Genomic DNA, 26,803 nt, shown 5'->3' with positions numbered 1-26,803 from the left:
TGCAGTCCCAACAAGAGTGCATAAGCATTCCTATCTCTCTGCATCCAAGTCAGCATCTATTATTTGCTGACTTTTAATAATGGCCATTCTGATAGGGGTAAAGTGATACCTCATTGTAGTTTTAATTTTTCCGATGATTAGTGATGTTGAGCATTTTTTCATGTTTTCATCTTTTGAAAAACTTCCGTTCATGTCTTTTGCCTACTTTTTGATGGGATTGTTTATTTCTTCTGGCTGATTTGTTTGAGTTCTTTGTAGATTCTGGATGTTAATCCTTTGTTAGATGTATAGTTTGTGAATATTTTCTCCCATTTTATAGGTTGTCTATTCACTCTGTTAATTATTTCCTTTGCTGTGCAGAAGCTTTTTAATTTAATTAAGTCCCACTTATTAATTTTTGTTTTGCTGTATTTGCCTTGGGATCTTAGTCATAAATTCTTTGCATAGCCAATGTCTAAAAGAGTTTTCCTTATCTTTTTTCCTAGAATTTTTATGGTTTCATGCCTTACATTTAAGTCTTTTATCCATCCTAAATTAATTTTTTTATATGGTGAGAGACAGGAGTCCTGTTTCATTCTTCTGCATTTGGCTATCCAATTTTCCTAGGACTATCTACTGAATAGGGATTCCTTTCCTCAGTGTATGTTGCTCTCTGATTTGTCAGAGATCAGTTGGTTACAGCTACATAGTTTTATTTCTGGGATCTTTATTCTGTTCCATTGGTCTATGTCTCTACTATTATACCAATACCATGCTGTTTTGGTTACTATAGACTTGCAGCACAATTTGAAGTCAGGTGATGTTATGACTCCAGATTTGTTCTTGTTGTTTAGAATTGCTTCAGCTATTCGGGGCCCTTGTTGGTTCCAAATGAAGCTTAGGATTTTTTCTAGGTTGATGAAATAAGATGTTGGTATTTTGATGGGAAATGCACTGAATCTGTAAATCACTTTGGGCAGTATGGTCAGTTTAATTAGGTTAATTCTGCCAATCCATGAGAATGGGATGTTTTTCCATTTGTTTGTATCATCTTTCATCAATGTTTTATAGTTCTCCTTGTAGAGATCTTTCACCTCCTTGGTTAAGTATATTCCTAGGTATTTTACTTTGTTTGTAGCTATTGTGAATGGTATTAAGTCTTTGATTTGACTCTCAGCTTGACTGTTATTAGTATATAGAAATGCTACTGATTTGTGTACATCGATTTTGTAACCTAAAACTTTGCTGAATTTATTTATCAATCAATTCTAGGAGTCTTTTGGTTAAGTCTTTAGGGTTTTCTAGATACAGGATCATATTGTCAGCAAACAGGGATAGTTTGGCCACCTCTTTCCTGATCTGGATGCCCTTTATTTCTTTGTCTTACCTCATTCTTCTGGCCAGGACTTCCAATACTATGTTGAATAGAAGTGGTGACAGTGGACACCCTTGTCTTATTCTAGTTCTTTGGGAGAATGTCTTCAACTTTTCCCTACTCCATATGATGTTGGCTGTGGGTTTGTCATATATGTCTTTTATAATTTTGAAGTATATTCCTTCTATGCATAGTTTGTTGAGGGTTTTTATGAAAAGGTACTGGATTTTATCGAATGCTTTTTCCACATCTGTTGAGACAATCACATGGTCTTTGTTTTTGTTTCTGTTTATGCGGTGAATGGCGTTTGTTGATTTGCATATGTTGAATCATCCTTGAATCCCTGGAATGAAACCCACTTGATCATGGTGAATTACCCTTTTGATGTGTTTTTGAATTTCGTTTGCTAGTATTTTGTTGAGGATTTCTGCATGTATGTTCAAACGGAATATTTGCCTGTAGTTCTCTTTTTTTGTTGTTTCCTTTCCTGGTTTTGGTGTCAAGATGACACTGGCTTCATAGAATGAGTTAGCCCTCCTTCTTGATGTTGCGGAATAATTTCTATAGGATAGGTACCAGTTCTTCTTTGTAGGTCTGACAGAATCTGGCTGTGAATCCATATGGTCCAGGGCTTTTTTTTGTTGGGAGATTTTTTATTAGTGCTTCAATCTCACTGCTCATTATTGGTCTGTTCAGGATTTGTATTTCTTCCTGATTCAAGCCTGTGGGGTTGTGTGTTTCCAGGAATTTATCCATTTCCTCTTGGTTTTCTTGTTTGTTTCCATAGAGATTTTTGTAGTATTCATGGATAATATTTTGTATTTCCATGGTATCAGTTGTAATGCCTCTCTTTTCTCATTTCTGATTGAGCTTATTTGAGTCCTTTCTCTTCTATTTCTGGTTAATCTGGCTAGTAGTCTATCAATTTTGTTTATCTTTTCAAAGAACCAACTTTTTGTTTCATTGCTTTTTTGGTTTCCATTTCATTTAGTTCTGCTCTGAGCTGTTATTTCTTTTCTCCTGCTGGCTTTGGGTTTGCTTTGTTCTTTTTCTAGTTCCTTGAGATGTTTAATTAGGTTGTTAATTTCTGATCTTTCTGTCTTTTTGACGAAGGCATTTTAAGGCTACAAATTTTCCCCTTAGGACTGCTTTTTCTGTTTCCCATAGATTTTGAAAGCTTATGTCCCTTTGTCATTTAGTTCAAGGAATATTTTTATTTCTGTCTTAATTTCATCATTGATCCAGGGGTCACTCAGCAGCAGGCTGTTTAATTTCCATGACTTTGTGTAGAACTGAATGTTTCTCTTGGAATTGATTTTTAGTTTTACTCCACTATGGTTTAAGAAGATACATGGTATGATTTCAAATTTTTTTAATTTGCTGAGACTTCTTTTGTGGCCTAAGGTATGATCAATCTTGGAAAATGTCTCGTGTGCTGGTGAGAAGATTATATATTCAGTAGTTTGGGGGTAGAATGTTCAATAAATGTCTGTTAGGTCCATGTGTTCTAGAGTCTCATTTAAGTCCACTGTTTCTTTATTCACTTTCTACTTTGATCATCTGTCTAGTCCTGTCAGTGGGGTGTTGAAGTCCCCAGCTATTAAGATGCTACTATTTATTTCTATGCTTAGATCTTGCAGAATTTGCTTCATGAATCTGAGAGCTCCTGTGTTAGTTGCATATATATTTAGGACTGTTATATCTTCTTGTGGAATTACTCACTTTACTATTATATAATGATTATCTTTATCTTCTTTTTAGCCATTGTTGATTTAAAGTCTATTTTATCTGATATGAGAATGGCTACATCTGCTCGCTTTTAGTTTCCATTTACATGAAATATTTTTTCCATCCCTTTCCCTTGAGTCTCTGCGCCCTTGTGGGTTAGATGTGTTTCCTGAAGACAGCAGATACTTGGGTTGCGTTTTTTTCATCCATTCAGCTAGTTTATGTCTTTTAAGTGGGGCATTCAGATCGTTCATGTTAACTGTTAGCATTGATATGTGGGATGCTGTTCTGTTCATCATGTTGGGTGACAGCTTAATTGTTTTGCTCTTTCTTGTGCTATTGTTTTGTAAGAGCTGTGAGCTTTAACTTTTGGGTGCTTTCACAGTGCTTGGCATCTATTGTGTTGTTCCACGTATAGTACACTTTTGAGCATTTCCTGTAGGGCAGGGCTAGTAACAAATTCCTTTAGTGTTTGCTTGTCTGGAAAAGTCTTCATTTCTCTATAATTTATGAAACCTAATTCTCCACAAAATTCTTGGCTGGAAGTTCTTCTGTCTAAGAAGACTAAAAATGGAGCCCCAAGCCCTTCTAGCTTGTAAGGTCTCTGCTGAGAAGTCCACTGTCAGCCTGATGGATTTTCCTTTGTAGGTTAGTTGTTGCTTTTGTCTTGCAGCTTGTACAATTTTCTTCTTCATTTTGACTTTGGCCAGGTTGATGATTACGTGTCTTGGAGATGTCCTATTTTCTATGACTCTTCCTGGTGTTCAATGACAATTTTGTATCTGGATATCTGAATTTCTGGTGATACTAGGTAAGTTATCCTCAATAATTCCCTTAAATAGGTTTTCCATGCTTTCTGATTTTTCTTCTTCTCCCTCTGGGATACCTATAATTCATATGTTGGCTTGTTTCATATAGTTCCATATTTCTCTGTGTGACCATTCATTCTTCTTTATTCTTTTTCCTCTGTCTTTGACTGACTGGGTTATTTGAAAAGCCTTATCTTCAGCCTCTTATTCTGCTTGGTCCAGACTGTTGTTGAAGCTTTCTGCTGTATTTTATAATTCCCTAAATGACTTTCATTTCTTTAAGTTCTGTTATATATTTTCTTATGTTGTCTATCTCTTTAGTGAGTTTTTCATATTTTTCATTCACATTCTGAGATATATTTTGGTTTCATTGTTTTGGTTTTCAAGTTTCTCTTCAATTCCATTCATCTTCTTTGCCATCCATATTCTGAATTCCATTTCTCACATTTCTACAATTTCCTTTTGGTTGGAGTCCATTGCTATGGATCTACTGTGATCCTTTGGGGGTATCAAACTAGCTTGTTTTTTAATGTTGCCAGAATTCTTTTCCTGGATTCTTCTTATCTGAAACCTCTTCTCTCGGCTTAAGACTGATCGCTGTGCAGAGCACCTGTTCTCCTTTGCTAGGAACTCTCCTACTTAGTGAGAAGGAGGAGAAATCTCCAGGTAGCTCTTTTGTGTTCTACCCCCAGAGAACTGACCCAGCAGGAGAGGGGTGGAGGCACTGATAGCCTGTAACACAGCTGTTCTCCTGCATAGTCCTGTTCCCCTGTAGTTGTCACAGTTAAAGCTAGTGCTGGGGAATATTAATTTGGATTGGTGGGTTGCTCCCCAGGCTGCGGTTGAAAGTTTTGGCAGGGGGCTGGGAAAGTCCCTCTCCACGAGGTGGGTGGCGTGACCTTGGCTGGCACCTGGGCAGGTCATGGGCTAGGTTACAGGACCTCAGTGGGTACCTAGGCACATCACAGGATCTTCGCCAGTGCCTAGGTGGGTCATGAGATTTTGGCAGGTGCCTGGGCAAGTTATGGGACATTGGCAGGAGCCTGGGCAAGTCATGGGACCTTGGCCAGTATCTAGGAGGATTGCAGGACCTTGGCAGGTGCCTGTACTGTATCACAGGACCGCACCAGGCAGTGGGGTGGGTTGTGGGAACTTGACAGGTGCCTGTGTGGGGCAGGGGACCTTGGCAGGTGCCTGCACAGGACAGGGGTCTTGGCCAGTGCCTGGGTGGGTTGTGAGACTACAGCCAGCAGCGAGTTGTCTCCTTAGGCCACAGCAGCTGGGCCACCCACAGCTGGGGGGGTGGGGGTTATATCAGTGCCCTGCTGGGGAGTCACAGTGGCTGCAGCTCTCACTCTGCCCATGTCCTACTGTGGTAGCTGCTGCAGTGCTACTCAGGTGGCAGCGGCGGCACTAAAGAGATCTCAACTAGTTTTAAACTCTGACATTTTTAAAGTATAACACTGACCAAATTCAAAAGAAGAAAGTGGGGGAGGAATATCTGTATTCCCCTAGGAAAGGGTAATTGGCAAACTTCTTTTGCTAGATCAAATAGACATTATTGATCTAAAAGACATCTGAATAGATTATCAAGGGTAGTTGAGACCTAAAATACAATTCAAAATCTAATCTATTCCCTCATTTCTGATAGAATGATAAAAACTACAAATGACCTATTCAAGAACACTGTTGTTTATGGAACCAAAAAACTCTTTCCATATAACTAAATTTTTTCTATTTATTGATGTAGGCTACATCATCAGGTATACTGAGAAATTTTAATAAAATCAATGTGATAAATTTCAAAAACGCAAGTATTATTGCAAATCATTATTGCTCTTTCATTCACAAAGACAAAAGAAATTCAGATGTTCCTCATGGCATTGATGACTTAGAGATGAAGGTAGTTTTAGAAATCTAAGTATTTCTAATACATTTGTTAATTTATAAGCTGTAAATAAATCCCTTTCTGTGATCATAATTCACCACATTTCCTAATAGGCCTTTTTTCATTGATACCTGTTAAAATCATAAATATTCATATATAACATGACATCTTGCTTACATAGTAAACAATTAGCCAAAGGCATTTGCAACACAATTTAAGTCATTAACTAGAAGGAGAACTTTAAAACATTTTGAGCTTCAAATTATATCCAAAGTCATGGAAAGTATTCAAATAACAGAAATATTTCTTCAAATCCCCAACATGTAATCAGTCAGTATTTACTGAACACCCACAGAGCAAAACAATTGTAAACTGCTCTGTTAAAAAAATAAATAAAAAAACATTTTTAATCCTGTGTTTCCACAAAGATGAAGGATTTCCCTAAAATAATAAGGAACAATTAAGACACTTGGCAAAGAGAAACCTGTGTTTAACTGAATACTTGCAAAGCCATTGGACAACCTATCATAAATCGAAGACCTACTTGCTTCATGGCAGTCTCTCCAATTTTGTCTGAATGTTTGCGGATGCTCTCCAGAAAGTCTTTGAGATCAGACATAGAAACATCCTTTATTTCCTCTCGAAGCTTGGGGATGTTGTCCACCATCACCTTGCAGAATCGATAGTGGCTTACTTGAGGCAGATAGGTATGCTCTAGATGTTCCAGAGTTTTCAGTGCAGGATAATGCCTACAAAAGGAATTGATACCTTTAGCTCAACTCAGTCTTCTTTAGGGTCACAGACATATTCCTCAGACAAAATGTCTAGCCTAATTTGGTATTCACTGTACATTAAGACAAATCTAGTATTAATTTTTAATAAAAATATCAATGAAAAAAACTCAAATTATTAAAACTTAATATGTTTTAAAAGACTGGGAAATTATAATCAAAAAAGATTTTTTTTTTTTCTGAGGCAGGCTCTCATTCTGTCCCCAGAGGCTAGAATGCAGTGGCATCACCATAGTTTACTGCAACCTCAAACTCCTGGGCTTAAGCAATCCTGCTTCAGCCTCCCAAGTAGCTGGGACTACCGGTGTGCATTACCACAGCTGGCTAATTTTTCTTCCTTTCTTTTTTTTTTTTTTTTTGTAGAAATGGGGTCTTGCTCATGCTTAGGCTGGGCTCGTGCTCAGGCTGTTCTCGAACTCCTGGCCTCAAATGATCCTCCCACCTTGGCCTCTCAAAGTGCTAGGATTACAGGTGTGAGCCCTCATGACCAGCTCAAAAGAGATTTTATCCAAAATATGCATAGAACTTAGAATAAGTACCAATGAAATAATTACATAAAGAATAAAGAAAACAAACAATGATCATCTCTATACCAAAAAAAAAAAAAATCCTATAAAATGAAGTACCCCCTTCCCCCTCAAAAAAAAAAGAAGTAGCCACGGCTAAACTTCCAACTATGGCAGAGGAAAGAGCTTGGCGAATCTTCCATCCCAAAAACAAATATAAAATAGACAAAACTATCCAAAACAACCATTTTCAGCGCTCTGGAAATTGACTAGAGAAGAACAACAAATGGAGAACTGTGAATTCATGAAAACTGCCCAACAATGGGACTCTGTAGTATTCCTGCCTGGGGCTACTTCCATCACCCTGCCCCTTCAATTCCTCTGCCCCGGGTCATTGGCCATGGGTAGTCATGAAAACTAGCAGCTTCCCTTACATTAGGAGCTAACATAATTTGGAGCAAAGGCTGAAAAACCCATATTAAGTGGCAGCACGTTAGTAAAAGTAACAAATTCAGTAAAAATAAATAAATAAATAAAACCTCCAGTTCTACTGGCCTAAAGTTGCAATCTGTGTTGGGGTAAACAATAGACTGGAGAACTAACCAGAAATTTAATAGGGAGGTCGCTGAAACAAGAGACCTATAGAACGGCTTGATAAGCTCTCTGCAAGTCTCTAGCTGACTGAGAGGCTATGCACACATGCAAGGGACACCGAAAAGGACCTGAGCACTCCACACATCCCTAGTTTACTAGGAGGCTGTAGGCAGGCACCTATGTGCCTAGCATAAAGTAAAAGCACAGGCAGACTTGGAAAGGTCCTGAACCTTTAATGCACTTCCTTGCCCACATACAAATCCATTGGCAAAGAAGGAAAACCTTACTCGCTCCAGTTTGTTTGAGCACAACTTTGATCAATCATTAGCTGATGACTATTCAAAAATGAAAGTGAAATATCAATACAATACCTTCCCAGATAAACAAAGACTGAAAGAATTCCTTGCTAGCAGACCTGCCTTACAAGAAATACTAAAGGAAGCCTGAAAGGAAATGACAGCAGATGGTAACTTGATTCACAGAAAGAAATGAAGAACATGGGAAATAGTAAACATATGCTAAATATAAAAGACTGAATGAACATATTTTTTCTCTTTTCTTAACTTCTTTAAAAGATATTTAAAAGCAATCATTATAACACTGTACTGTTGGGTTTATAAAATACATAAAAGTAAGATATATAACAATAGTAGCACAAAAGAGGAGAAAATAAATGGAGCTATGTTCAATCAAAACTACTGGTTTATATTACAACAAATTTGTATCAGCAGTGACCTACAGTAGACTGTAATAAGCGAAGAGGCATATTATAATCCATAGAGCAACCTCTAAAACATATCAAAAACACATTATCATTTAAAAATCAAAAGAATTAAAATAGTATGCTACAAAATTAACAGAAAAGAAACCAGTAAAGGAGGAACAGAAACAAAAACGACATGAAAAATATAGAAAACAACAGCAAAATCCAACCGTATCAATAATTACATTAAATGTGAAGGAATTAAACACACAAATCAGAAAGCATACATCGTCAAGACAGGATTTTAAAAGGATAATCCAACTATGTACTATCTACAAGAAACACAAATTAGATTCAAAGATACAAAGAAGTTGAAAGTAAAAGATGGAAGAAGATATGCTATACAAAAAGTAACAATAAAAGAATTGAAATAGCTATATTAATATGAGCTACAAAAGACTTTAAGATAACAAATATTACTAATAACACAGAGGAACATTTCATAATAATACAAGGGACATTATTCATCTGATAGGTGGTAAAGCTTCTATAAGCATAAGAGGACAAATAAAACTAAGATTGATAAAGGTGACTAGGTAAAAACAAAATAAGTTATGCATAAAAAGAATATTACAAGAATATTAAGAGGAAACAAAAAACTGGTAAAGATTGTTTGTAATGTATTAATATATAAAAGATTAATAAACTTGAGTTCTTTTTTTAAAAAAGCAATGAACAAAGAAAATTCACAAAAGAACAAAAAAACAAAAAGGGCCAACATATGAAAAAAGAAGCTGAACTTATACGTGAAGAAATGCAAATCAAAAACATAATTTGCCACTCAAACTGCCAAAGATTTCTTAAAAGATAATGTGTATTATGTCAGGGGTTTCAATGAATGGGAATTCACAGCCTGCTGGCAAAAAATTTTCATTAATGACAGAAGTTTACAATGAAGAATTTTAGCAAAACAACTATTCTAAACAATTGCATTGTCATAACAAAAATAAGATGCACAAAAATATGTATGAGCCTCTTGAATTGTAGAGCTACTTATATTATGAAAAAAAAGACTAATTTAGATGTCTAATAACAAGGAATTGGTTAAATACATTATGATATGTCCATGTAGTAAAATACTAATAAAATAGAAAACGTTTACAATATTATTGAATGAAAATCATTTGAAGAAATAGATCTTATCACTTTTCAGCCTTTTGGCTAAGATTAAGTATAGTATCTATTCTTATCAGTTTAATGTGTGATGCATCCCTATCAGAGGACAACACATGAAATAGATTTTTGGAGCAGGGAGATAGAATGGGAGCCTGCTTCATCCACTCCACACATCAGCCTGGCATTATAGTACCTCCAGGAACAGTGTACCAATTGAAAAAAAATAGATCTTACAAGTATAATCATAATGACTTTTAAAATTATAAATATATACACATGTATAAATTATGAATATGTTGGTATACAATATATATCACTGAATACACATACACACACACAAAAGTGCAGAGAGAAATAATGAGAAAAATATATGTAAAAACGTTAACTATGATTTTCTTCCTTTGGACAGGAACATTATGAGTGATAACTTTCTTCTTCATACTTTTAATTCCCTAATTTCCACATTTCCCATGACATATTTAGTATAGGAAAAACTCAGTTTCATCCCTATAAATAAAAAAGAATCATAGCTGTATTTTGTACTTTACGAATGATTTTCACAGCAGATACTTAAGCTCTTCTTGCTCCAGTGAACTTAGTACTACAAACACTAAAGACTAGAAACTGGTTTTACTTGCTGTATTTCTTGTTTTCCCTCATGTGTTCCAAAAATCAAAATCTTAGTCCAAATAAATGGAGGGAAGAAAAGTCTATTCCTCCTAAATTTAGAAATAAAAGTACAAATACAGTTAAATCTGAAATAGCTGCTTTTATTAAAATTTTACAGGCTCAAAAACAATACAATTCACATGGTTTAGTGTAAACGGAATGGTGTTTATACTACAATTAGGTACGAAGAGCTATGTGCAATAAAATGCAGTTCCTCTAGAGAGAAACTTTAGAATGGATAGAAAGCCAGAAATTAAGCCCAAAAGATAAACACACTTTGGGGTTTAGTTATATTTTGGAACATTGTTTATAAAATGAGAAAAATCCAACAATGTTGCCTGCAGACACAAGACACATTCACTGATGAGACACATGGCTCATGCTGAAAACATCTGGTCTGTCAAATAGCTCTACATTTTTCAAGGCTAATTAGTACAAAACCCAGTGATTCCTGGCAACAAAGAATGTTACCTTATTTTCCCATTGTCCCTTCTCTAGTATACACATGTTCCTACCATAATAGATCAATTAAGATTATTTAAATTTCTAGTCTTTTTTAATGTCAGTATCAAGTTAAAGAATGACAGCCAATTAAATACCTGTCTAGCCAAGCACCAAAAGAAAAAAACTATTTCTAATGGCTAGAGGAATCCAGAACTAGATAATGATGTTACTTTTGACAACCTCCAAACATTATTAAAACTGAATCAAAAGCCAAATTCCTAAGTTTCATTTGCATGTATGCTCACTCTCTTCCTTCCCCCATGCAGGCTCCCTTCCTAACAGAGATGTAAGCAGAAATAAAGTAAAGAAAATAAAAGCAAAGAATAAAAGGGAAGAAGGCAGGAAAAGAGGACCAAATAATCCTATAAACAGAATAACTAAGGTCAGAATAACTCAGACATAGTTGAATGCTATAGTGAGAAGAGGAATGTTAATTCTAGGCAAATTAAATTTGGGTACTTTCTTGCCATAGCATGAATTCTTTCAAAATGATGGCTTTTAAAATTCTAGTAAGTGATCTTTGAAAGGAAATCACAACTATCTATCTAACTATAAGAAACTTTTTAAAATTTAAAATATAAAATATGAAATAAAAGCTTTCACTATATGAAAGTATTAGTGCCTTTCCTAACCAAAGATCATCATTAACAAATATTCAATCCCTTCTATGCACTAGAGATAGAAAGATAGTCAGTTATCTTTCCTTAGGGAGCATAAAACCCAGCAGTATAATCAGTATTTATAACAGAAAAACAAATAACTATACTTCCAGCCATGAAAGCCTAACAAGGAACAGACATGACCTCCCATTTATAAACAAGTAGAATACTAGGTAAAATACATAAAACAACTGTTTTCAGACATTGAACATTAGGGAACACAGAGCTACGATCTCTGAAAAAAGAGAAACAAATAAGATGAGTTTAATAATTACTTGGCTTATCTACCTAAAGGTGATTTCTAGATCATGGACACAGCCAGAGAAAAACCCAAACAGCTCAGCAGCCTTGCTGACTTTATGAGTCAAAGATAGTAGTTCAGGAAAGTTGAGGTAGCTTGAAGTTTTGTGGCAAAGTTCCCCCCAAAAAAGAAAGCAATACAGAAAAAGAACTGCAGAAATCCACACAGAGGTCTCCTTGAGTCTGCTGAGTACTAAGACAGGCATGGGAAAAGTGAAATTCCACACGGATACGCAAAAAAGGGAGGAAGTAGGGAGGGAAGATAGAAGTGAGAGAAGGGAAGGAGAGACCAATGAGGGTTATGTAAGATGAACAGTTCAAAGAGCTCACACAAAGAAGAGAAACACTGGAACTCTGAAGAGCCAAAGTGAAGAGTCCTCAGGGACTCCTGAATTATTCAGAGTAGATTACAGAGAGATCAAGTCTTATTTAGTAAAGCTGAACTGCCCCTGGAATGAAGGCGGGCCTAGAAGAGCTTAAATATGCGGTTTGAAAATATCAAACTGATCTGCAACCAACTAAACTATTTGCCAAGAGAAGACGCAACACTCTATAAGAAAAAAAAGGCCCCAAAATCCAGACACTCATCAACATATCATAATATTGGTTTTCTAATCAAAATTACTAGACATGATAAGAAGCAAAAAATTGACCCGTAACCAGCAAAAACAAAATCAATCTGCAGAAAGAGATCCCAAAATGCCAGAAGTGGCAGAATTACCAAAGAAGCACATGAAAACAGCTATTAGAGCTATATACATGTACTTAAAGGAATACACACAAATAACGAGAAAAATAAAACGTAAAAAACTAAACTTCTGAACGTGAAAAATATATTATCTGAAATAAAAATTTCACTGGATGGAATTAAAACATTACACAATGTAAATGAGAGAGAGCGAGATCAGTACATTTGAACACAGTAATAAAATCTTACACAAATAAAGCACAGAGAAAAGAAAGACTGGGGTGAATAAAAGAATAGATCCTCAAGTCACCTGTGGGATTATGTCAAGAAGTCCAACACAGATGTAAGTGAAGCCTCACAATGGGAAAAAGACAGAAAGAATATTTGGAAAAATAATGTCTGAACATGTCCAGATTTTATGAAAGCTGTAAACCTACAAATCCAAGAAGCCAAACAAACCACAAGCAGATAAATACACACATGTGTGCACACACGCACACATATTTACACTAAATCAAATTGCTAAATACAAATGATAAAGATAAAAGCTTTTAAACACCTGGCAAAAAGACATTATGTACAGAGAAACAAGGGTAAGACTGTTTATATACCTCTCCTCAGAAACTACACAAGCCAGAAGGCAATGAAATGGTATATTATGAAGTAATGAAACTATAAATCTACAATTCTATATCTATCAAAAATATTTTTCAAAAATGAAAGTGAACATCCACCAGGATGGCTATAATCAAAAAGACAGACAATAGTAAGTAGTGACTAGGATGTGAAGAAATTGGAATGTTCATATGCTGCTGCTGGAAAGACAAAAAGGTGCAGCTGCCTTGGAAAATAGTCCAGCAGTTCCTCAAAAGGATCAAACACACAGTTACCCTATGACCCAGAAATCCCACTCCTAATTATATTCCCAAGAAAACTGAAAGCACATGCCCACACAAAACCTTGTAAATGACTATTTGTCACAGTATTATTGATAATAGCTAAAGAGTGAAAACAACTCAAATTTTCATCAACTGATGAAAAGATAAAATGTGGTATATCTATACAAGAAAGAGTGCTCAGTCATAAAAAGGAATAAAGTAATCATACATGCGACAACATGGATGAATCTTGAAAACGCTATGCTAAGTGGAAAAAGTCAGACACAAAAGGCCACATACTATATGATTCCATTTATATGAGATGTTCACAATAGGCAAATCTATGGAGACGGAAAGTAGATTAGTGGTTGCCAGGGCTGAGGGGAAAGAGGAATGGGCATAAAATTTTTTGGGGGGGTAATGAAAATGGATCATTAGAATCAGGCAGTAGTGATGATGGCACAATCCTGTCAATGTACTACAAACCACTGAATTGTACACATAAAAATGATGTTATGAAATGTGAATTATAACTCAATTTTTAAAATGAAGGTGAAATAAAGACTTTTTAAAAAATATTGTATTTCTTTGTTTACTAGCGAGATGTTTAAAAAAAAAGAAATATTGTATTTCTGAGAGAATTCATAACCAGCAACTGATCTAACAAGAAATATTAAAGGATGTTCTTCAAGCAAAAGGGAAAAATAACATCAGATGAAATAAAAAGTGCCAGAAGTGGTAAACATGTAGGTAAACAGAAAATGCTTTTTCTCTTATTTTTAATTTCTTTAAAAAGTAAAAGATGGTTTATAAAAAAAATGAATATGTATTATGAGCACTGTATACCATATAGTATAATAACACAAAGGAGGATAAAATGAAAGTATATCATTATAAAATCTTGCATTGTGTGCAATTTGGTAAATATTATTTAAAGAGCCACTGTAAGTTAAATATAGTAAAGCTTGAATTAACCAGTAAGAAAATACAGTCAGCCCTCTGTAACCACAAGTTCCTCATCCATGGATTCAACCAACTGCGGATTGAAAATATTCAGAAAAATACAACAAAAAATAAAAATAAAACAATTAAAAATAATACAAATTAAAAAAACAATACAGTATAGTGGTATTTACATGGCATCTACATTGTATTAGGTATTATAAGTAATCTAGAGATGATTTAAAATATATAAGAAGATATGCATAGTTTATCCGCAAACCACAGTATTTTTTTTTTTTTTTTTTTTTGAGACAGAGTCTCACTCTGTTGCCCAGGCTAGAGTGAGTGCCGTGGCATTAGCCTAGCTCACAGCAACCTCAAACTCCTGAGCTCAAGCAATCCTCCTGTCTCAGCCTCCCGAGTAGCTGGGACTACAGGCATGCACCACCATGCCCGGCTAATTTTTTCTATATATAGTTTTAGCTGTCCATATAATTTCTTTCTATTTTTAGTAGAGATGGGGTCTCGCTCTTGCTCAGGCTGGTCTCGAACTCCTGAGCTCAAACGATCCGCCCACCTCGGCCTCCCAGAGTGCTAGGATTACAGGCGTGAGCCACCGCGCCCGGCCTAAACCACAGTATTTTTTATGAGGGACTTGAGCATCTACAGATTTTGGTATCCACAGGGGTGGGGGCCTGTAACAAATACCCTGAGGATACCAAGGGACAACTCTGTAAAATAAAGAGGTATAGATCATAAGGCATTAGTGAATATAAAATGCAATCCTAAAATATAGTCAACTGATTGAAAAGCAGGCAGGAATAGAGAGAAGGAATAAAGAACAGATAAGACAAATGAAAAATATTTAAACCCATACATTGATAATTGCATTAAATGTAAAAGATCTCAACAGTCTAATTTAAAGAGAGAGATTGTCAGACAAGAGCTTTTTAAAAAAGCAGCTCATTTTACAAAATAACTGGCCTGTAATCTTCTAAGTGACAAGCTCATAAAAATCAAGGAAAGACTGAGAACAGTTCCAGACTAAAGAGACATAACAGCTAAATGTAACACATGATTTGAGCTGAATTCTTTTGCTATAAAGGACATGATTGTGACAATTTGCAAAACTTGAATTGGGTATGAGGATTAGATGCTAGTAACATATCAATGTTAATTTCCATTCTCTATTACACTGTGGTTGCATAGGAGAATGTCTTTATCTGTAGGAAATTTGGGGATGATGGTGTATCATTTTAGCAACTTACTTTCAACTGTTTCAGGGAAAAGACACAGTAACGAATACTAAACTTAATAATGTTTAAAAATAAAATTTTTTAAACCCACAAAATAAATTTGACTATGTCAAAACTTAAAACTACCATACAACAAAAAATACTAACTGTGCAAAGTTAACAGATAAGCCACATCGTAAAAGACAGTATTTGCAGCATATAACAGGAAAAGGCATCCAAAGTATATAATGAATTCCTATGAATGAAAAAGAAAACAATAGACAATCTAAGAGAAAAGTAGAGAAAAAACCCAAATACCCCAAAATTAATCTCATTAGTAATCTAATAAAAAAGATGAAAAAGCATAATAATCTTCATTTCACAATCAACAGACTAGCAAAAACCAAAAAGTTAAACAATATAGATGCTTACCAAGAGGAAGAGTAACAAGACCTACCATAAAATGTCAGTGATAGTGTAAAAGGGTAAATCATTTTGGAGAACAATAGTAAAATCAAAGACACATATACCCCTTCTTTCATCCAACTGATCCTTTATGGGTATAAACCCTAGATTAGCAGAATTGACATCACCTGGGAGCTAGGTAGAAAATGCAGAATCTCAGGAGTGACCCCAGGCCTACTCAATCAGAATCTACATTTAACTAGATTAGCAGAATGGGCATCACCTGAGAGCTTAGTAGAAAATGCAGAATCTCAGGAATTACCAAAGACCTACTCAATCAGAATCTACATTTCACTAGATCAGCAGAATTGGTATCAGCTGGGAGCTTAGCAAAAAATGCAGAATCTCAGGAATTAGCCCAGACCTACTCAATTAGAATCTACATTTAAGAAGTACCCAAGACTCATATTGCATAGCAACATCTGAAGAACATCGCTCTCAAGAAACTTTCAATGTGAATACAAGGATACTTGAACAAGAATATTTATTGCACAATTGTGTGCCATAACAAACAATTGAAAACATATCACATGTCCCTCATAGTATGGGTCAGGATATCCGTATGTTGTTACCCTGTAGTAACTGTACCCCCAATCTCAGTGGCTTAAAGTAAAGATTTAAAACTTACTCATGTTATACATTCTCAGTAGCCTGGCAGGGAAGCTCTGCTTATAGAAGTCACTCAGGGACTCAACCATCATCTTGAACGCTGCCATTTGTCATGACCAAGAGAAAATAAGAGAACCCTGCAGGGAGCTGCGTGGGAAATTAAATGCTAATCCCCAAAGTGGCAAATATCACTTCTGCTCACATCTTATCAGCTAGAACCAGTCACATGGCTCAACCTACGCACAGAGAGCCCCGGAAATATAACCCTGCCTTGTGGCAAAAGAAGGGTGAACTAGAAATATTGGTGACCAGCACTTATGACAACTGGAATTGGAAGGGGACATGAGGATTACTCATATAATGGACTCCTATGGAGACTAAAATGAGCAAACTAGAACTATAAACAAAGAAAACAAGCTGTCTACTAGCATGTAAGCCCCATAAAGGAAGACATTTTTGTTCACAGCTGTTTCCCTAGCACCAGGAGCAATGCCTAGCACATAGTAGGTACTCAATTCATCTTTGTTGAGTGAGCAGATGCATCTTAAAAGAAGGACTGAGAACCATCTAAATAAACATTTTTTAAACACAAAATTTAAAAATGAGATTTATAGATAGATATTAAGACTAGAAGGACATTCACCAAATTTCTTTTTTTCTTTTTTGAGACAGGGTCTTGTTCTGTCCCCTAGGATGGAGTGCAGTAGCATCATCATAGCTGACTGCAACCTCAAATTCCTGGACTCCAGCGATCCTCCTGCCTCAGCCTTCCACATAGCTGGGACTATAGATGCGCACCACCATGCCCCACTAATTTTTCTATTTTTTATAGAGATGAGGTCTTGCTCTTGCTCAGGCTGGTCTCAAACTTCTAGCCTCAAGCAATCTTCCTACCTGGGCCTCCCCAAAGTGCTAGGACTATAGGAGATGAGCCACCATACCCAACCCTCACCAAATTTCTGATACTGATTTCCTCAGGGGAGTAGGAAAAGGAATAGGACCAAAGAAGGGGAAAAACTTTATCTGTAGTTTTAAAAAATATATACTGCATATCTCTGTCCATATATACTTTTATATATATGCCATATGTACTCACATATATAAATATGAATCAAAACTGGAAAATTGTTGACATCTGTTAATTCAGAGAAGTTGATATACAAGTATTTTTTTTATTCTCTATCATTTTAGAACTTTACTATAAGGTTATTAGGGAAATAATCCCACTTTCATATCTCATTGACCAGAACTTCTCACAGTGTCCTACCCATGTTTTCTTATGAGAGCATGTCCTCCTGGAGAGAAGGGAGTCTAGAAAACAATCCTAAGAAACTTGAAAAATATTGATGCCTAATGCTTTAGCTTCAAAATTCTTGAGAATGTAGACTTTTTATCCATAATATTTCTATTCTTATTTCAATATTAAGTACACTTTAATTGTATACTTTTTCTTTTCTTTTTTCTTTTTTTTGAGACAGAGTCTCTCTTTGTTGCCCGGGCTAGAGTGCAGTGGCATCAGCCTAGCTCACAGCAACCTCAAACTCCTGGGCTTAAATGATCCTACTGCCTCAGCCTCCCGAGTAGCTGGGACTACAGGCATGCGCCACCATGCCCGGCTAATTTTTTCTATATATATATTTTAGTTGGCCAGATAATTTCTTTCTATTTTTAGTAGAGATGGGGTCTCGCTCTTGCTCAGGCTGGTCTCGAACTCCTGAGCTCAAACAATCCACCCGCCTCGGCCTCCCAGAGTGCTAGGATTATAGGCGTGAGCCACCGCGCCCGGCCCTAATTGTATGCTTTTTCTTCAAAACCTAGATAAAATTAACATTCCAGGAAATTATGCCCTGTTTATCCTACAGCTTCACATATCCTCATCATACTGCAGGATACTCCAAGGCAGAGAGGATGAGGATGCTTACTCTAGTTTAGGACGAAGAACAAAAGAGTCACCATAGTTTCCTCTGGAATAAAACTAGAAGATGACAATACATAGAAGAGGAATCCTCTGAATTTAACCTTGCCCTTGCCCTTTGTAATGATTAATTTTATGTGTCAACTTGGCTAGGCCACAGTACCCAGATATTTGGCCAAACATTATTCTAGGTGTTTCTTTGAAGGTATTTTTAAATAAGATTAACATTTAAATCAGTAGACTGTAGGTAAAGAAGATTACCTTCCTTAATGTGTGTGTGGGCCTCATCCAATTGCAGTCAAAGACCTTAATAGAGAAAAAGCTAATTTGGCCAGGTGTGGTGGCTCACACCTGTAATCCTAACACTTTGGGAGTCTGAGGTGGGAGGATCGCTTGAGGCCAGGAGCTCAAGACCAGCCTGGACGACATAGCGAGACCCCATCTCTACAAAAAAAAAATATACAAAAAAATTAGTGGGCCGTGGTGATATGCGCCTGTAGTCTCAGCTACTCAGAAGGCTGAGGCAGGAGAATCACTTGAGCCCAGGAGTTGGAGACTGCTGCAGTGAGCTATGATGATGCCACTGTACTCTAGCCTGGGCAACAGAGTAAGACCCTGCTTCAAAAAAAGAAAAGCAGAGGAGAGGAGTGGAGAGGGGAGGGGGGGGGAGGGGAGGGGGAGGAGGAGGAGGAGGAGGAGGAGGGGAGGGGAGAGAAGAGGGGGGAGGGGGAAGGGAGGGGAGGAGAGGGAAAAAAAGAAAAGAGAAAAGGAAAAAGAAAAGAAAAGAAAAGAAAAGAAAAACGAAGAAAAGACTTAACTTTGTCTAAGGAAGAGGGAATTCTGCCAGCAGACTGCCTTTGGACTCAAGCTATAACATTAACTCTTCCCTGGGATTCTATCATATGGACCTACTCTGCAGATTTTGGACTTACTTGGTAGCTTCTACATTGTGTGAGCCAATTCCTTAAAATAAATACTTCTCTCTCTAAATAAACAGATAGACAGACAGACACACACACACACACACACACACACATACACACACTCTACTGGTTTTGTTTTTCTGGAGAACCCTGGCTAATACACTCCTGCACCAGAACCATTGCTATTTTTTTCTACAACAATACTAAATAAACCAAAACATGTCTCTCAAACCAACTATCACTAAAAAGAGTTATACGCTTTTCCCTAAAAGACTGGGTCTTCTAAAAAATCAAACCATAAGTCTTATTTATTAAACAAAATCATGACAAAACACATCAGTATACCACTAATATATGTAAATAAATCTAGGATGAATCAATAGATATACAAAAGGCTATAGAAGATGTTATGGACTTTATTTTTTGAAAAGTTATGCTAAATATGGGCCTTAAACGTATTCTAAATAACAGAAAATTTTAGATAATAAAAACTCTTCAATAAAAAAAATCTTACCTTTTAGTTTTCATCTGGTCCCTCAGTTTGCTGTACATCTCCAGGACTTAAAAGAGAGAAAAGAGCACACAAACATTATTTAGAGAGAGTGAAAGATAATTAAAGCTAAAAAAAAATTACAGCAAGAATTCTACTCCATTTCTAGTTCCTCACCTGGAAGACACAGCATTAATTTATCAACAGTGGCAGAAATATTTCTCTGTTGTAGTCGACACTGCTTCAGCTCTTCCATTGCTATTACCAGCTTGGCAAGAGGGAAAAAGACTGAATTATGCCAATAGCTGTAAATAAAAAGCTTTCAGTCACATTTTTCCACACTGTGTTCAATTCATCAGAAAATCCCAGACAGTTTCATAGTAAGACCTGCCAAGGGAACTAAGGAACTGCCTTTCCCAACCAGTAAAACATTCCTGCACAGTTTCCCACTTTCTTCCCAAGATACATACTCTACTCTACTCTACTCTACTATTTGAAAGTCTCGATAAAATGAAATCTTAAAATACAAGAGCTATTCAGGGAAAACATTTTTGCATATTTTTTCCAAACCCTGTTTAGACTCTTTATGATTTATAGTTTTATCAATCTTCTGAGAAGATCCTATATTTCTTTCATCAGCATTGGACTCCTAGAGGAGAATAGTTCTTCCCACACAGCTTCAAATGAATCTTGAAAATAATCTTCAACTAAATCTGTATTTCAACAAATAAACCACACACTTAGAAGATGTGACTTTTCTAAGAGTTACAGTTTAGTGAAGAGTAACTTACTTTTATTCCCTAGTTCCTATTTTAAAAACTTTTATCTGAACTCATCCTACAACTAGAAGAAACTGCACTCCACAGAATTTAGAATATGTGAGACAAACTTTTAAATTAAGCAATAATCTAAATATCTACTTGTAGCATTCATCCCATACCCATACCTAAAAATGTTATCTGCTTAGATATCATGCAAAAAATAGCAAAAGAAAATAGCCCTGATTAAGCCACTGACAAAAGCTAATCTTAAAGGTTATTAAAATTAAGCATTAAATTAAGTATTTGGTGATAAAGAAGGTGCATGATACAGAGAACAGTAATGGGCTATGAGTCAGAAAACCTGGGTTTTAATCCTAGCCTTGCCAATTACTTTATAAACTTTAGTAAATCATTTGTTTTAGTTTCCTCATCAATAAAATAGTGATAATATCTGTCCTCACTTTGTCTACCATGAGGATGGTAGTGAGTAAATGGATATAAAATAATATTGTAAACTATGAAAGTTTAAACAGTGAGTATATTAATTAATAGAATCAATGATTTTTTTAACAAATATTTATTGAGCACCAACTTTGAGCCAGTCACTATTTAGGTAGATAGAAGGGATATATCAATAAATAAAACAAACAAAAATTCCTGACCCCATGGAGCTTAATTTCCAATGAAGGGAAACAGACAAAATACATATACACATATATAAGTAATAAAATATAATATCAGAGCATGATATGAGCAAGGGAGGAAAAAAACGTGGGAAAGGGTAAAATGAATGCCAGGAGTTCAGGGTGAGTCTGAAACTTCAAATAATGTGGTTAGGAAAGGCCTCATTAAGAAAGTAAAATTTGAGCAAAGATTTGAAGTAGGCAAATATTTGGGAAAGAACATTCCAGGCAGAGGGATCAGCACTTGCCATAATATGACCACTCGATGGTTTAAAAACACAGCCTACGGAAGGCTGTATCTTCTCTCATTAGGCTTTCTAGAGGTTATATTCATTCAATTCAGGTAAACATTAGAGGAAGCAACAATAATGTCCACACACTTCCAACATACTACTTATAGTTCTTACAAAACACTAAATGAATAACATAGTCATCAAAAGAGAATGGCATGAAACAGAAAGGATGTTTTTCAAAAGGTAAACTGGCCTTACTTCTTTTCCCTCATGTTGTAGTTTTCTGTTAGTATCCGTCACTTGATTCTGTGGAGAGAAGACAATTTAAACTCATAAAAAACAAACATTTAGACAATAGTTTAAGATCAAAATTTTACATGGAAAGACTGGGGATAGATAGTTTACTTTCAGTATTCCACCACATACTGGTCCAGTGGCATTCTCTTGGGTTTAAATTATATCAGCTTTTCTACTGGACATTTATATGACCTTCTGAACAATGAAAAGAAAAATTTACTAATGGATATGTTGAGTTTAGAACATTCCAAACTAAGATACTACAATGACTAAAGATTACACTTTACCTTTGGAAAGAAAAGAGAGAAAAATAAAATAGAAAAACCTAAAAAGAGTCTTACCATCTCTACAAAGTCTAGAAAAAACAAATTTTATTATAGGTAGTCCTCATTTCACCAAAAGTGCTAGAAAAGTCAGGTACGAATCAAACTTTTTAACTCAAGTCAAAGTTTCCCTATTTATTATCTTAATTTTAGAAAATGTTTTAACTTAATTCTTTTTGGGTCATAATTCTTAACAGCTCCTAACCCTTCCATGTTCCCATTTTTACAGCATAATCTCTCTATCTCTCACATAGAGCTAGTCAAAAATATGTGACTAAGCTCTAAATGATCTATTTCATTGTAAAGAAACTGGCATCCACCTTTTTTTGGCATCCACTTTTGACATCTCAATTGATGTAAAAAAAAAAAAGTAAATATATAGAATAGTAATTTCCTTATCATCTCAGACATTATCAAAACATGAATACTATTAACTTCAAAAATGTTTTTTCATAGAGGTTTTCTAGCATTCCACCAATAACTGCCACTGTGCTTTAAACTTTTAATCCACTACCCTAACCCAACATTTCCCATTATGTGTGCATGCACAGACATGGTATGACATGCATTGTAAATGTCCAAGAAAAGGATATCATACAGAACATTTTCCAAACTTATTTAACACTCTTTTATTGAAGATCTTCTCAAGGAACCAGTATTTCAAAAAACACACTTTCGAAATCACTTCCCTAAACTATACACTACACCTGGACTATCATCTTCAGAGCAGATTACCATATACCCCTCCTTTCAAAGACAAAATGAAATCCAACCTCCTCCAAAAAGCCTTGTAAAATACCAGAAAAAAGCAGCAAGAAACCCTCAAATTCCCTCTTTATTTACTTAATAGCTCCACATGTCAAATATTTTGTGGATTTATGGGACTGAGCTCAGTATGATTTAAGAGTGTGATACAGCTGCCCAAAATGCAGATCAGATCTAAGACAATATTAATAGAAGCATTGTCTAAAATAGGGGTGGGCAATCTGTTTCTATAAGGGGCCAGATAGTAAATATTTTAGACTTTGCAAGCCATACGGTCTCCATTGTAACTACTCAACACTACTATTGTAATAAGAATGCAGCCATAAATAAAACGTAAATGAATGAGCATGGCTGTGTTCCAATAAAACTTTATTTACAAAAACAGGAGGCAAGTTGAATTTGGCCTACAGCATAACAGTATGCTGAGCCCTGGTCTAGAATAAGTGAGATGTAAGGTTATAAGATCACACTATCAGAATTACATTTAGATGTCATGTTTTAAGAAGGGTATTGTCAAGCTGAAGCACAATTAGATGTGAGTACATTTGGAGAGGGAGTCAAAGCCATACCACATGAAAAATAGATGAAGGAATTTTTAACCCAGAGAGAGGAAAAATAATCATTTGGAGACACTGCACACTATACCTGGACCCTACACGTAATACACCATACCTGAACAATGGCTGCCCTTCAAATATCTGAAGAGCTATCAGAAGAAAGGGAGCTCCCTAAAAATTACTTATTACTCAAACCAACAAACAGATGTTACTAGAAATCAGGATTCAGCTCAATGTAAGAAAAAGGTTTCAAGCAATGTAAATAAAAATAGTATGGGCTGACTTGAGTGATAGTGTTTATCCTCCTCATAGCAGTTATTCAATAAATTAAATTTTTTTAAATCCTAAACTTGAGATCTAGAATTCAACCCTCCACAAATACTCCTAAATTCAAAATCATTGTCTCTACTAGAGTAGCCTTTTCACCTTATAAAGGCACCATTTCTCACCTTTTTTTAACCTCAAACTCATTGTAAAAAATACATTTTCCATTGCAACTCAGTACACAAGTATAGGGAATACACACACGGAAACAATTTTCAAGAAACAATGTTTATCCTTACCACATGTAATATATTTTTATTCTCTATTCCATTCTGTTCTATTTAATTTTTAGTTAAGACTATTTATCAAGGCCCACTAAATTGATTTTATGCAAACCATGGTTCTAAAACATATTCACAGATACCTAACCAATACTTCTGGGAAGAAAGATAATAACTACTTAAATAATATTCAATAACTATTTCAATGCATAACAATAAAAGGAAACTAAACCAAATATCTAGGATGCTACTTCTTTTGATTCAAAGAACATAAATGGGGGGGGTGTATATACCCATAAATATATGTGTGTGTATGTGCACATACATGCACATCATACACATGCTGTGATTCAAAAAAAATAATGGGTATCCTAGAGTATAGTTTCTTTTCATTGTTATGTCAAAATAGTATTGACAGTAGTTGATACCTAACCTTTCCCATTTTCTAAACTCTTTTCTAGAGTCAGAAAACTCTACATTTCATAGTTTCTTGACCTAGGTCAAATTGATGCCCCTAGAGAATAGCCTGTCAGGTGTGCTGCTAGACATTAACCCTCCCAGCCCTCAGAGCAACTGGGTGAAGCCATCAAGCCAAAAACCCTAAACTGGTAGCCTCCAGTTGAGACATTCCTTCAGGGGCATCCTGAGAAAGTTGAAAGAATTTGCAACTCTAACCAATTTGAAGGAATGGGAGGGAAGTAAGAGGAATAGAAGATAAGTATCAACCAGCAAGTGATATCAGCAATTGGTGAGTATTATGGGCAACGTTAAGCAGTACCCTGTCAGGGAGGTATTCCACCACATGACCATTTCAATAACTAGAGAGAGACCATCCTGCTGCCCATCATGGACTAGGGACCCACGGAGCTATGGGAAAAGTGTGGGATACAGGGGTCCAAAGAGCATAGAAAAGAACAGCCTCAAATGAATACAGGAAGCTGGGATAGCTGGGTGAGGACAAATAACACACACAGCTCTTGGCAGGAACCCCCATATCTTTGTTTTCACACATTTCAGATAATTTTATCCATTTGAGGCTGATCAGCCCTCAAAATTTCAGGATCACAAATGTATAGACCAATGAATAAAAGGAAGCACTATTAAAATTCTTTAATTTCAAGTGGTATCCATTTTTGAATAGATACAGAAATAGGTCAATTTTTTATCACCCACATCTGAGAAAAGGTCCTCTTGAATAGTGCCTAGAAAGAATTCAAAAAGGTCATCATTTTATAAGTCTGGATGACATCTGCATGTAGTCATTTTAAGCATAAAACTGAATATTAAAAAAGTTATTTCATAGTAGCAAGTTTAAGTTTCTCATTTTAAAATTATGAAAAAATTTTTTAGAAAATGTATACATATTCTTAATATATCCTACTACTATTTTTCTTAATATAATCTGTAAAATGTACAGATTTTTTTCATCAAGCTCCATATTCCTCCAAGTCCCCCCTAGTTTATCCCTATTTGCCTGCCATTCAATTATCACTTTCTTTGTGTGCTGTGACAAGACAAAGGTTGGAAAGAATACTCTAGAGGAATCACTTTATGGGTTTCTCTACAAGGTCATGGAAAATTGTTCTCAATTTATATTCTCACATACGTATACATTTTTTAGAGAGAAGATACAAGGTTTTCACGAGATTCAGGCCCTCCTCATTTTATTCCACATCCACTAGTACTACCAACTACTGAGTCACCCAAACCAGAAACCTGAGATTCATGGGCTCTATCTCATAGGCTCATAAGCATCTCTGCAATCTACCCCTTCCTCGCTATCTCCTCAGTTTTAGGTCCTTAACATTTTTTAACCTGGATTTCAACTTACTATTTCCACATGTTGAATGAAAATTTTGTTTTAGTGTGTATCCTTTAACACTGAATTTTCTAAGTGACATTCAAAATTTTCACTTGAAACTGCAAGAAACTTAAAATACAAAGATACTAATAAAAACATTAAAATTATCTATTATCCAGGAATTATTGACATTTTGGTGTAGTCTTTCAATATTTTTTAATGCTGATTTATTTACATATAAAGTATGTTCATATTTAGTTTATAAAAATAGGATCACATTGTTCATACTTTTTAATCTGCTTTACACATTAAGCAAACATTACTAATACTTTCCCATGTCAAATATGCTCTACAGTATAATTTACTATTCTTTCAAATGGATATACCATAATTTCTTTTAGTATTCTATTAAATAATTTTTAAGAACACTTTTGAGTTTTGCCTATTACAAAAATCACCATATGAACATCCTTGTACATACATCTACAGCCTTAGAATAAATCATAAAACTAGGTGGGGTTTTGAGTATTAGCACCTATTGTTTAAATTTGCATTTCTTTATTTCTAAATTGTACAGTTCCCTTATATTTTTCTTATATAAATTGAATGTTAATGTGTACTTCTCAGTTTCTATTAGAATGTACATATATTTCCTATTAATTTGTAAAAAATCTTTATATATTAAGACGATCAACTATTTGCCATATGTATTTGTAAATATTTTTGATTACCTGCCTTTTTATTTGCAATCTGTATGTAGAATAGGTTCTTTCATTTTAATGTTGTCAAATCTATCATTTTTTTCTTTCTGATACAGGAATTTTGTTTAGAAATATATTCCACATTCCCAAAATCCTATACATATTCACCTATATTTTCTACTATTTCCTTTATGGTTTTTGTTTTGTTTTGTTTTTACACTTAACTCTTTTGTTCCTTTGAAATTAATTCTGGTATGTTGAATGAGGAAGAGATCTAACTTAGTTTAAATTAAAATAGATAAGCATTAAAG

General features: G+C 35.3%; 1 protein-coding gene and 1 non-coding gene across 8 annotated transcripts in view; one reads left to right on the top strand and one right to left on the bottom strand.

Moving 5' to 3' along the window:
* EXOC6B (exocyst complex component 6B) overlaps positions 1–26,803 on the bottom strand; it is a 563,953-nt gene that overhangs the window by 451,705 nt on the left and 85,445 nt on the right. For all 7 annotated transcript variants that reach the window (XR_011236208.1, XM_069494964.1, XM_069494962.1 and 4 more), the window contains 4 exons: positions 21,762–21,809; positions 20,004–20,094; positions 19,851–19,896; positions 6,324–6,528 (listed from right to left, as the gene is read on the bottom strand). Coding sequence is in view for 6 of the 7 variants with exons in the window: in XM_069494964.1 (XP_069351065.1) it covers positions 6,324–6,528; positions 19,851–19,896; positions 20,004–20,094; positions 21,762–21,809 (390 nt within the window). In the remaining variant the exon portion in view is untranslated. The remainder of the gene's footprint in view (positions 1–6,323; positions 6,529–19,850; positions 19,897–20,003; positions 20,095–21,761; positions 21,810–26,803) is intronic.
* LOC138400317 (U2 spliceosomal RNA) lies at positions 9,575–9,764 on the top strand. Its single transcript, XR_011236232.1, has one exon. It is a non-coding gene; the product is annotated as a U2 spliceosomal RNA (small nuclear RNA).

Source organism: Eulemur rufifrons, chromosome 19 (genome assembly GCF_041146395.1).
Source record: "Eulemur rufifrons isolate Redbay chromosome 19, OSU_ERuf_1, whole genome shotgun sequence".
In the NCBI taxonomy this organism is placed as follows: Eukaryota; Metazoa; Chordata; class Mammalia; order Primates; family Lemuridae; genus Eulemur; species Eulemur rufifrons.
This window is presented reverse-complemented; position numbering and strand designations above follow the sequence as displayed.